Source organism: Pelodiscus sinensis, chromosome 7 (genome assembly GCF_049634645.1).
Source record: "Pelodiscus sinensis isolate JC-2024 chromosome 7, ASM4963464v1, whole genome shotgun sequence".
NCBI classification, from domain to species: Eukaryota; Metazoa; Chordata; order Testudines; family Trionychidae; genus Pelodiscus; species Pelodiscus sinensis.
Genome location: NC_134717.1, coordinates 20,674,360 through 20,687,613, shown reverse-complemented (window position 1 = coordinate 20,687,613; position 13,254 = coordinate 20,674,360). Strand labels below are relative to the sequence as shown.

Below are 13,254 nucleotides of genomic sequence, written 5' to 3'. Positions count from 1 at the left end.
TGTCTCTATTTCTGGTCCCTATGATTGAAGAAAATGTTAGAAAAAGTTCAGTCAAGCACTCCAGAAAATATTCATGATCGGAAAAGCATCTTCTTCCATCTTAAGTCTGTGCTTTCTCCTTAAACAGCAAAGAGATTCTGATGATTACTGTAAAATTTTAGCATATTGGTATTATTATTTACTTAGATTAAAACAATCATATGCAATTTTCTTATAGTTGTTCCTTTGGGGAGCTTTTTTTAATTCTGAAATATTCATTTTCCAGTTTAGTGGTCTCTTTACAGCCAGATAATTAGTTGTTTAACATAATATTTTAAGCTTTTTCCCTGAATATATGCATGTGAAAAAAGGTGCTTTAAAGTTGTGCCATACTGTTAAATGGCCATGTGGAACAGTTTAATTTTTGATGACAGAAAACATTTTATAGCTGTTAAAGATGCTGATTATGCTTTTTAGTTGCATAATTTGTTAACTATTGACACATGTCTATTATAGAGGAAGAAATGGTAATTTTAGTGGATTTTATGTTCAAGTATCAACCACTCACTAAAGGTTTTAGCTTTAGTTTTAATTTCTAGTTCTATAATTTTACAGCTGAGTTCATTTACAAACTCTGAATGTCAGCTCAGCGGAAGAACAGAACTGAAATAACAGACTAAATAAACTTCCACCCTTAAATAAAGTGATCTATCCAGTTCCAAATTAATTGATACATCACAATGCACAAGGTTGGCCATCAAGGGAGAGAATTCTCCATTTTCAGATGCATTAACCTGGGTTTTGAGGAGAAACACTGTTGAAGGTGGGTGGAGAAACAAGAAAAGTTTGGGACAAACAGGGATGAATAGGAAAGAGAGGGTAATTTGGCAATGGAAAGGCAAAGAGAAAGAGCAAAGAGAGTGTTGAGGAAGAAGATAGAAAAGGAAGATTCAAGAAGGGAGGTTGGGGGAGAAAGAAATACACAATGCACAGGATGGGATTTAAGAACAAAGGAGACAAAAATATGTGTTAGTTAACAGAAGAAATATGATAGGAGAAATAGGAAGAAGAAACAAATCTAATGGAGATTGAGAGAGAAAAGAAAATATTAGGAGAGAAGTAGGAGAGAAAAGGAAATAACCTCGTGGGGAAGGAAGAACAAACAAGAAAACAGATAGATGTATGATTATTAAAACATGTTTTTTAAAAGTATTAATAGTCTATTGTATTGTAAATGGCCAACAGGGACTATACATTGATAGAAAATTAATGCAAACTTGTAAACTTTGCTTCAGCTAAGTTGTCAGAATGGCTGTCAATTTTGTAAAATTTTGTGCAATCAAAGACTAAACAAAATGAATCAATAAGGATTTCCCAGAAGTTTGATTTGAGATCACATCTCTTCTGCTATAGCACTACAAAAGTCAGATCTATTGAGGCATTTGATATAGGAGGGATCCCGGAAAAACTCTGCCGTGTACAGGGAAAGCGTTTGCTCTTCCTCTGTTTTTTGCGGTAGAGCAAATGCGCTTTTTCGGAAAGCCCTATGTACCTCGTTCTATGAGAAATAAGGGCTCTTCCAAAAGAGGAGGCTTTTCTGCCATTTGGCCTCATCTATATGAGGCCAAATGGTGGAAAAGCCTCTTCCAGAAAAGCAATCGGAAAAAGCTACGCAAATTGTGGAGCGCAATTTGCGTAGCTTTTTCCGAAAAAAAGAAATAGTGTAGACTTAGCCATAGGGAACTCTGCAAGACCTATCTCATGTCCCAAGATTTTCCTTATTTGTGTTGGTTAAGGAATCATACAAGTGACTGAGTAATTGAAATATTACTGATGAGGAGCAGTAAGTGTTTTGTTATTATAATATTTTATTATTGTTATTACAAACTTTTCATATATACATTGTTCTACAAGTGACTAGAGCAGAGCACAGACACACTTTTTCTGAAATCAAAATATTTTTTTTATTTTATCCAGATAGCATTAAAAGTCAGAAATCCATAATTATTCACTCAAAGAAAATAATGCTATTTGAGGTTAGTTCTCTAGTCTAGAATTTAATCTAGAAGAGTTTGTGAGTGATAATGAAAATAAAGTTGTTTTAATATTTACCAGATTATTTATATTCTCTACTGATCTCCACATTCTCAATTAAGCAGTGGCCCATGTCCTTCTATTATTTTTTAGGAAACTCATCATCTGGAATGGGATTTAAACAAACAGAAACAACATCTTTGGAACTAATATTTCCACTTGTTAAAAGGCTTTGACAATGTGCTGTAGAGTGAACCACAATCCATATTTTAAATAACTCTAGGTTGTGAACAGTGGAATGTAATTTAGTAATATTCTGTTGCATTTATCTGACCTCTTTCATCTGAGAATCTCAAAAAAAAAAGATAAACATTCATTAACTTGGGATGCAGTTCCTCAATATGACTAAAAAGGAACTCCTGATCTCAGGGAGCAGTCTTCAATTTTGAAACTTTTGAAACCTGCTCCTCACATTGATAAGCCAAAATTTAGATTTGTCTGTTTCCCAGGCAAGCTGCAGAATCTATTTTTTCCCCTTTCTGTTAAGGCTGTTGAGGAGAACATGAGCTGAAGTGGGTATTTTTATACTGTGGAGTTTTTCAATTTTTTTTTTATTTTATGCACTAGACACCAAAGCATTAGATGGGCAGTAGTAATTGCATTTTATAGCATTGAAGTTATAAATAAGTGAACTTCACAACATCCTTGTAAATTACTGTAGATACATAGTATTATTCCTGTTTTAGGATATTGGTAAACTAACGAATAAGGTGATAAATGATTTGTCCAAAGACACAGTGAGTCAGTGAGGAGCTTGTGTCATCCTCTTCTCAAAGCACCAGACAACATTTCTATTCCTATCCTTTATCCAAATAATATGTTCTACTTGAGGTCTTCCAATTAGTTTTACTTTCCTTAATGTCTACTAATAAACTCTGCCTCAGTCTCCTTCCCCACAGTTGTTATTAAAATGCAGCTTGATTGAGTTAAGTAAATAAATATATGTCAGATTGCCATCTAAATACTTTTCTTATATATTTCTGTACTTCAGGTAATTGTCAAGTCTGGACCTGGCACTTTTCTCAGTCTAGCTGTATACAGCGATTATATCTTTTGGTCAGACTGGGTGAGAAGAGCTATTCTTCGCTCCAATAAATATACAGGAGGAGATACAAAAATTCTTCGATCTGATATACCACATCAGCCAATGGGCATCATTGCTGTTGCCAATGACACTAACAGTTGTAAGTTACAAAATAAATATAATGGATACTTAATTATCTATAGTTTCTCTCTGAAATTTAGATTAACTTTCATCAGATTATATATTATGTCATTTCACAAACTATCTTATCTAAAAGAGAACACTCCTTTTCCAAAGAAATTAAATTGTTTTGGAATACTGTGTATATTTTGTATATGGAACATTCAGAAATGGAAAAGTACTTAGAAAATTCTTTGCAAATATTTGTGCTTTCTGGATGTTTCATTTTATTATTTTACACTTGTGATAAAAATAGCTACATCTTGTTTAATACAGCAGTCTCTCTGGCATTGTGGCATTTCTACCTAACTGGTATACCTAGAGACTTTTATTAGAAATCTGGCGGTGTACCAGTGCCAATAATACATTTAGCCAGGACACTGAACTGCATTGAAGTTTGATCTTTCAAATAATACTCAGCATTGAAGAGATACCACAAAGTAATAGAAGATTGCCCGTTTTTATTAACTTAATACAAATGTTCTTTTTTTTCTCCAGGTGAACTGTCTCCCTGTGTACAAATGAATGGAGGCTGTCATGACTTGTGCCTTCTGACTCCTGATGGTAGAGTGAACTGTTCATGTAGAGGGGATCGAATGCTCATAGATGATAACAGATGTGTGAGTAAGTAATGTTAGTCACTGTAGGGATGCCCTATGCTGTGATCTCATCAGATTTCACAAACACAATTGGTTTGAGCCAAGGTATTACATGGATATGAAACCTCCTTGGCCTCTCTATCACAGAAAGTAATGTTGGTGCTTCAGCGAGTGACTTTCTTCTTCCTTAGTCTTAAGCAATGTCCCAGAATGATTTTAGCGGGAATGCTGCTAATGGACATGACATCTTTTGGACATATAACTACATAAGAACATAAGAACGGCCGTACTGGGTCAGACCAAAGGTCCTTCTAGCCCAGTATCCTGTCTACCGACAGTGGCCAGCACCAGGTGCCCCAGAGAGGGTGGACCGAAGACAATGATCAAGCGATTTGTCTCCTGCCATCTCTCTCCAGCCTCTGACAAACAGAGGCCAAGGACACCATTTTATCCCCTGGCTAATAGCCTTTTATGGAGCTAACCTCCATGAAATTATCTAGCTTCTCTTTAAACTCTATTATAGTCCTAGCCTTCACAGCCTCCTCTGGCAAGGAGTTCCACAGGTTAACTATACGCCATGTGAAGAAGAACTTTCTTTTATTAGTTTTAAACCTGCTACCCATTAATTTCATTTGGTGTCCTCTAGTTCTTATATAATGGGAACTAATAAATAACTTTTCTTTATCGGCCCTCTCCACACCACTCATGATTTTATAGACCTCTATCATATCCCCCCTCAGTCTCCTCTTTTCTAAACTGAAAAGTCCCAGTCTCTTTAACCTCTCCTCATATGGGACCCGTTCCAAACCCCTAATCATTTTAGTTGCCCTTTTCTGAACCCTTTCCAAGGCCAACATATCTTTTTTGAGGTGAGGAGACCACATCTGTACACAGTATTCAAGATGTGGGTGTACCATAGTTTTATACAGGGGCAGTAAGATATTCTGTGTCTTATTTTCTATCCCTTTCCTAATAATTCCTAGCAACCTATTTGCCTTTTTGACCGCCGCTGCACACTGCGTGGAAGTTTTCAGAGAACTGTCCACGATAACTCCAAGATCCCGTTCCTGATTTGTCGTAGCCAAATTAGCCCCCATCATACTGTACATATAGTTGGGGTTATTTTTCCCAATGTGCATTATTTTACACTTATCCACATTAAATTTCATTTGCCATTTTGCTGCCCAATCACTGAGTTTGGTGAGATCTTCTTGGATTCCCTCACAGTCTGCTTCTGTCTTGACTATCCTAAACAGTTTGGTATCATCCGCAAACTTTACTCCCTCACTGCTTACCCCTTTCTCCAGATCATTTATGAATAAGTTGAAAAGGATTGGTCCCAGGACTTACCCTTGGGGTACACCACTAGTTACCCCTTTCCAATCTGAAAATTTACCATTTATTCCTACCCTTTCTTTCCTGTCTTTTAACCAGTTCACAATCCAAGAAAGGATCTTCCCTCTTATCCCATGGCCATGTAATTTACACAAGAGCCTTTGGTGAGGGACCTTGTCAAAGGCTTTCTGAAAATCCAAGTATACTATATCTACTGGATCCCCCTTATCCGCATGCTTGTTAACCCCTTCGAAGAACTCTAATAGATTAGTAAGACAGGATTTCCCTTTACAGAAACCATGTTGACTTTTGTCCAACAAATTATGTTCTTCTACATGCTTCACAATTTTATTCACTAAAGTGTTGATGTTCAGGAAAGATCTCATGCAGCCTTTTGTAAAAGTATCTTTTTCTGTTATAACTCTGCAGTCTAGATGTAGCCTTGGTAAACAGTTGTCAGATTCCAACAAGCAGAGTGTTGCTTAAATTATTATTTTACATAGTTGTAAAACAATTTCAGTTTGCACTGTATTTGTGACCCTAGAGAAGGAAAGGTTGTATAAATCAGTTATTCCAAAATCATTGTCCACAGATACCTTTCTAATTCTCTACTGGACATCCCAAGACACAACATACTATGAAAAAGAGGAGAGAAAGAGCTAAATATTTTATAAAATAGTTGAAGAATTCCTGAAGATTTTCTTGTGGCTATTATTGACCACATTACACTTGCTGCTGAATTGGTGGAAAGAAGCAACCACTAGTGATTTGAAAGGATTCAATATGTATACCCTTTGCATGAATCTGGTACTGATGTTTACTTTGGATGAAGGACAGTGTGATTGTCTTGCCCTTAATCCTCCCACACACCCACTGTCCTCCATCTTATGCAGGCTGGAAGGTGGGGCATCTTGTGTCAGAATGCTCCACATTCAGAATTTGGATATTTTATATGCCACTACCCCCATTGTACCCAACCCCATCAGTAAACAAAACTAGACTGATTTAGAGTAACCCCTGACAACTGCCCTCTTTTTTCTCTGGAGAGTGAGTTTAATTGTTAGTGTACTTTTGATCTTTATGCACACAGCCTTGGCAAAACAACTCGCCAGAGTCTTGGAATTAGCTTTAGCTCCAGTACCTCAGTTCCCTTAATTGTTTGATCTGTTTTCCAGGAGGTAATTTATCTGGATCCATTGTGTTGTCTTTTGGTTAATAGCCTGTTATTAAAATAAGTCAATATATGCACATAGTGTAACAGCCTCATTTGAATGGGTTTGCTAGAGCTGACATTAGATTGGTTGGGGCTGAAGCTAAAATCTGAGCTCCACTGCCCAGGGCTATATAGGTGTACAGTAGTTATCTCAATAACCAGGTCACATCCAGTATTAATACACACTTACAGATCAGCCCTACATCCTTGGCATCCTTCCCTTCCCACCCACCTCCCACTCAGCACATGCATGTGGTACACTGTGGTTATATTTAATTATTAAAAAGGGCTTAAAAACATAAAAAGTCCTTTTAGCTTGTATAGTAGGATGGAAATTAAAACTTCTATTTCATGATAGTGTAGATATAGTTGATCTAAAATCAAATTGCAGTGGTAATACACTCTTAATGTACCTTAGATTTGAAGGCCTTTCTGCAAAATCACTTCTAACTGGCTATATAATTGAAATATAATGAGTTGTGTAGATGATTTGTAATGGTAACAAAAATGTTAATTAAATGTGTAACACTGTTACAGAGCAGCATTTTTAGTTGAGCAGTGAAATCAATGGCAGTGGTTATCAAATGAGATTGTATTTGCAGTATTTCCACAAAATGTTAATTAAGACTTCAGTCTCTCAGTATAGAAGCAAAGTCTTGAATAGCCCTAAAAGTACTGGCAATGACCTACAGTTCATAACTGAGAGAGAGAGAGAATAGGTCATACAGCTGGTTTGCAATAAGTTCTACAATGTAATTAAGTTTGTAGCACAGCATGGCATTTATATTTCCCCAAAGTATTAAAGTCCTTAATTGGCACTGCTTCACTACATACGTATGTCTCCACATGCAAAAACCTCACATTATGTGAAAAAGAGGCAATCTTAATGTTAGGTTTACAAAAATGCTGTAGTGCTATTATATGACTTAATAGGTCTTCATCTAAAATATTTTGTGCAGTGCTGATCACCCCCATCTTTTAAAATGTATTGCAAAGTTAGAGGGGTGTGATAGGGTGGACTAGGCCCTGGGTCCCCCCTGTTACAGGCTTTTTGGTCCAGCTACTTTATGCCCTCCCAAAAAGGCAGTAGAAAGATCCCCCTGAGAAAGCAGGTATTCTGATACAGTAAGGCCATATGAAAGGTGCGGCAGAACAGAGCAGTAGTTAGTTGTGGTGTGCAGCTCAAGGAGTGAAGACTGGTGGCTGGCTGGCTGTAAGAGTAGCAGTGCCATGGGCAGCTCAGTGTGGAGAGCTCACAGCAAACAAGACAGAGTCCTGAGCAAAGATGACACAGGGCTATGAGGAAGTGGCCCAAGGAATTAGAAAAGCAGTGGTACGAACATAGCAGACAAATGCTATCTACAGGGTCCCTGGACTGGGGTCCAGAGTGGAAACCAGATCTCCCCCAACCTCCCATCAGTCATTGGGAGAAGTGGCCTGGATACTGAGGCATCCCAGAGGGGGGAATTAGACTATAGCCAAAGAGCTGAAACTGGAAGTGTCCTGCAAGGTTGAAAATTCTGTTTAGAGGAATGAAGTCCTGGGGTCACCGCTCTATTCCAGAGTGAAAACGAATACGAAGATATTAAAGAGGTCACTCAGGATATGTTTACACTACAGAGTTTTGTCAGTAAAACAGACACTTTTCTGACATCCACACTGCCATCTTGTTCTTCCGAAAGTAAATCGAAAGAGCGGAGGGGTTTTCCCGGCATTGGTAATCCTCTTTCTATGAGAAAGAAGCTTTTTTTCTGAAAGTGCTTTTTCAGAAAAGGGAATGTGTGGACGGGGAAGAGGAAGTTCTTTTGAAAGAAGAGGAAAGAGGAAAAAAGCACAGGTGCCCTGGTGGCATTTCCGCCCATAGTAATCACAGCTTAAATGCGAAATAGTATCCATTTAGTGTGGACACTATCTTTCGAAAAGGCAGATAGCTTTTTCAATATGCTTTTGTGTGTGGCCGCTCTCTGTTGGAAAAAGATTTTTCGGAAGATCTCTTCCGAAAAAAAGGTTCTTCTGAAAGAAGCCTGCAATCTAGACATAGCCTGAAAAACAGCTTGGGCTTGGGCTCCAGAAGGTATTTGTGTTATTTTGTAAACAGACTGGGTGTGACTCAGCTGGGGAGCAGAGTCATCAAAGAGCCTCCATAAACAGGGAGTGCAGGCGCATGCACTTGGCCACATGGTGCTTGTGCAAGGTGAGTGCAACCATACTACAAGAGAGATCAGGGAAGGATGGTGAGCATGATCGCTGGAAAAATCACTCATATGAAGACACAGTGAAGGGAGCATGTCCCGGGTGGGGTGGTGCGCCCTGCACGAGCAGCTGGTGCAGCTGTAGAGAAAGAAGAGAAGTGGTCAGTTCTCCCTGGGGACGCAGACGATGATGCCCAGCCCCCTCCCCAACTCCGCAACGTGAGGGTGACCATGTCCTGCACCATCACAGCCGCTGTGCTTGTACAGAGGCCATGGTCAGGATGTCTGGCTCTCCCCGGGACTGGGAGCTGCCCCAAGACCGCACCCATGTCCCTGTGCCATGTATAGTGTGGCCGGGGCGGCGGGGAGGAGGGGGAGATGTCCCCTGCCTCTGTGTAGAGGGGACATGTGAAGGGAAAGCATCCTGCTGGGTCCTGCCCCGGGGTCGGGAGAATGTCACGTCTCTTTGCACAAGCATGTGCCTACTGGGCAATGGCCCCTGGGTGTCACGCAGCTGGAGCCACCTGCCCAAGGGTGGCATGGCACGTGCTCGCACGTGCACAGGTGTCTGCGTGATCCGTGGAAGGCATGGCCCATGCGCGCGGTCTCTGGTCTCCCTCTCACCTCCCCCCCCGAACTACTTAATTCAAACTACTTACCCGGTACGGTCTCCCTGGACGACCCTGCTGGAACAGCTGGCGGTGGCCCCTCCGGTTCGCCCAGGTCAGGGCCCTCTGGTCCCGGCTCGCTGTCCCCCGGGCTGGCACGGACCATCCTGCCCCCCAAGAGTTGGTGGAGGGCAGCAAAGTAGGGGCAGGTGGCAGCCCCTGCAGCAGCGCTGCCCCTTGTGGCCCTGGCGTACCCCTGCCACAGCTGCTTCAACTTAACTCGCACCTGCTCTTGCGTGCGCCTGTATCCCCTGCCGGCCATGGTGGCTGCTATGCGGCTGTAGACGGCCGCGTTCCTCCTCCTAGTGCGGAGATCATGGACGTTGGGGGCCTGCCCCCAAACCTCAATGAGGTCCATGACCTCCGCACTAGACCAGGAGGCCGTGCGCCATCTACGGCCCCTGGCTGGCCCCTGGGTGCTCGGGGACTGGGCAGGGGACGGCTCGCTGCCACTGGCTACCTGGCTCATTGTGGGGCCACTGGATCAGGGGCAGAGACTGCTGGCAGGGCTGTCTGACTCCAGTGCCGTCTGGCCAGAGTCTACCCCTTTAAGGGCCCGGGGCTGGGGGAGAGGAGAAGAGTTTTCCTGGTTGTGCCCAGAGAGGCCACCAGGAGGAACCTGGGAAGGGCTAGCCTCCCACTAGTTCGAATTAAGGGTCTACACAGCCCTTAATTCGAACTAGTAAGTTCTAACTAGGCTTAATCTTCGTAAAAAGAGGTTTACCTAGTTCGAACTAAGCGCTCCGTTAGTTCGAATTAAGTTCGAACTAACGGAGCGCTAGTGTAGCGCCTATGAAAGTTAATTCGAACTAACGTCCGTTAGTTCAAACTAACTTTGTAGTGTAGACATACCCTAGCTGGTTTTGTATAATGGTAGATTAAAATGTTTTCCTACAGGTTTTTGTGCGTTACCATTTCTAATATTTGACCTGTGTCCGTTTATCCTTTGTTGTAGAAACTGTTGAGTTTGGCCAATATACATAGCGGAGGGGCATTGCTGGCACTTGATGGCATATACAACATATAACAACTGTACAATTGGTCTTTAAATGCAAATTTGACACTATTTCTCATGGCTTGAATAAAGGCATAAACTGGATGGGCCATTATAAAACCAGCTTCTCTTACACTCAACACCCAGTTGACATCAAAAGCTAAATAAGGGATATTTCCAGCCCGCTCAATTAGCCTCATTAGCTTTGTCACTGCTATTGACAGGTTCTTCCCCCTGCCCCCTTCCCTTTTTTCTCCACTAAGGTCATCTGAGGAAGTGGATTTTGCCTATGAACGCTCTATCTATCTATCTATCTATCTATCTATCTATCTATCTATCTATCTATCTATCTATCTATCTATCTATCTATCTATCTATCTATCTATCTATCTATCTATCTTAAGGTGCTATAGGGCTACTCATTTTTTAAAGTTTACCATTAGTCAAACAGGGCATATTGGACTATCCTGATTAGCCTCAATATTTGAGTCCTGGGCTGGCTTCCAAACTGTCTTTCTGCCCCTCCTTGGGTAGCTTTCAATGGTACTGCTTTGTTATGGAGCAGTACCCCATGAGACTCTTCACTCTGTATGTGCCTTCCTGATCCCAGATCTCCAGTTCCCTTTGGGATTTAGTACAGTTCAATTGAATACTGACTCTCTTTAGAATCCCTTCCTTGGGCTCAAGTAAGCTCCCTTTTCTTGGTTTAACCCACTCCACCTGTGGAAGGGGGGGAATCTGGGCCCATACAATATTCCAGATCTCAACCTTATGAGTAGCAGTTTCAACAGGGTTTTCATAGGAGCATTATTCACTCTGTAACACTGTTCAATGAGCTTAAACTCTTAAATACAAAGGTAGACACAAAGGATAGGCCTACACTTAATTTTGTAGGCCAGGTTTTAACATTTTAATTAGTACAATGGTGAACAATAGTGGAGTCATGACACAAACATTTGTTGTTAGTTATATTTTTAAACTGAAGTGTTCAAAGTAGGGTTAAATATGACAAATCTTCTGTCCTAGGACAACTTTTCGCATAATATCTACACTAGAATTTACAAGTGTGTTAATGAACACTGTTCTAACTATCACTAAAAATTCCAGTGTAAACATAAATAAAAAACAACTGGAGTCACTGGAAAATCCATACATGGAGTTATTGTAATGAATGCATGTTTTGTCCAGAATTTGAGTGACTTGCCTATGTATTCCATGCCCAATTTTGTCAGACCCAAAAGAAATGCAGATTAGCAGAAGAGGTGTAAGATGTTTAGACAGCAAATCCAGTCAGAGGGTGTGTCTAAACTACATGGCTCCATCGATGGAGCCATGTAGATTAGGCTGATCGGCAAAGGGAAATGAAGCCGTGATTTAAATAATTGCAGCTTCATTTAAATTTAAATGGCTGCCGCGCTGAGCCGACAAACAGCTGATTAGCTGTTTAGCTGTTTGTCGGCTCAGTGCGCTAGTCTGGACACTCGCGCGCTGACCTGAATGCCCTTTATCAACCTCCCCGTTATGCCTCATAGGATGAGGTTTGCCAGGGAGGTTGATAAAGGGCTTTCATGTCGGCATGGGAGCATCCAGATTAACGTGCTGAGCCGACAAACAGCTGATCAGCTGTTTGTCAGCTCAGCGCGGCAGCCATTTAAATTTAAATGAGGCTGCGATTATTTAAATCGCGGCTTCATTTCCCTTTGCCAAACAAACAAATCTACATGGCTCCGTCGACAGAGCCATGTAGTTTAGACATACCGGCTACGTCTACACTGGCCCCTTTTCCGAAAGGGGCATGCTAATTTTCAACTTCAGAATAGGGAAATCCGTGGGGGATTTAAATATCCCCCGTGGGATTCAAATAAAGATGTCTGCCGCTTTTTTCCGGCTTGGGGAAAGTAGGAATAAGAGATCCTCCGGAATAGGGCTTTATTCCGGAGGGTCGGGTCAGTCTAGACACTTTTTTCCGGCTTTTCCCCAAGCCGGAAAAAAGCGGCGGACATCTTTATTTAAATCCCTAGGGGGATATTTAAATCCCCTGTGGATTTCCCTATTCTGAAGTTGAAAATTAGCACGCTCCTTTCGGAAAAGGGGCCAGTGTAGACGTAGCCACCCTGAGAGATCAGTGATTCTAGTTGCACACTTTGGCTATGTGTAGACTATGGGAAAGATTCAAAACAGGATATGCAAATTCCACTGAGCTTTCGAAAGTGAAAGTAGTCTAAATGTGTTTTTTCAGCTTTAGAAAGTGAGATGGGAAGAAGATATGCAAATTCCCGCAGAAGTTGCATGTCCTCTTTTGAATCTTCCCCGTAGTCTAAACAAGCCCAATATGTTCACAGTCTCCAAAAAACACAAGGTAATTTGGTTTTGCACTGACTATATATTGCTTCATTTCCTTGGCAATGCATACAATTAAAATGCTTTTAACACTCATATTTTGTGTATGTCTTTAGCTAAAAACTCCACATGTAACATTTATTCTGAATTTGAATGTGGAAATGGTGAATGCATTGACTACCAAATGACCTGTGATGGCATTGCTCATTGTAAGGACAAATCAGATGAAAAACTATTTTATTGCGGTAAGTGTTCTCAATCATTGTTGCTTCAATATCTTAATATAATTACTTATATTAAATATGACGTCTTTCAAATTCTTGTATATATTGACTGGCTTCCATATATTGCAGGGGATCCCAAAGTATGGTATACATCCATTTCTGGTCTTAAAAAAAAACAAAAATCTACATAGCTACATATTGAAATCTGAAAATCTACTTATTCTCAGCTTTAATATGGCAATATAGATTTCTCTGCCACTTTAAAATACAATTTTATTCAAATGATCAGTGATTGAAAATATAAAAACCAATAGAATGGAAGTATTATAAAGTACAAGGTAAGAATAGAATATAACAAAAATCTCCCCACGACAGTTCACTTTGACAGTTGATAACTCCATTATCTTTTCTG

The 13,254-nt window shown here is 40.7% G+C and overlaps 1 protein-coding gene across 2 annotated transcripts in view; it reads left to right on the top strand.

The window, feature by feature from the left end:
• Positions 1-13,254, top strand: part of LRP1B (LDL receptor related protein 1B) — a 1,349,043-nt gene that overhangs the window by 1,054,120 nt on the left and 281,669 nt on the right. For both annotated transcript variants that reach the window (XM_075933312.1, XM_075933313.1), the window contains 3 exons: positions 3,065-3,257; positions 3,776-3,901; positions 12,735-12,863. In XM_075933312.1, the coding sequence (XP_075789427.1) occupies positions 3,065-3,257; positions 3,776-3,901; positions 12,735-12,863 (448 nt within the window). The remainder of the gene's footprint in view (positions 1-3,064; positions 3,258-3,775; positions 3,902-12,734; positions 12,864-13,254) is intronic.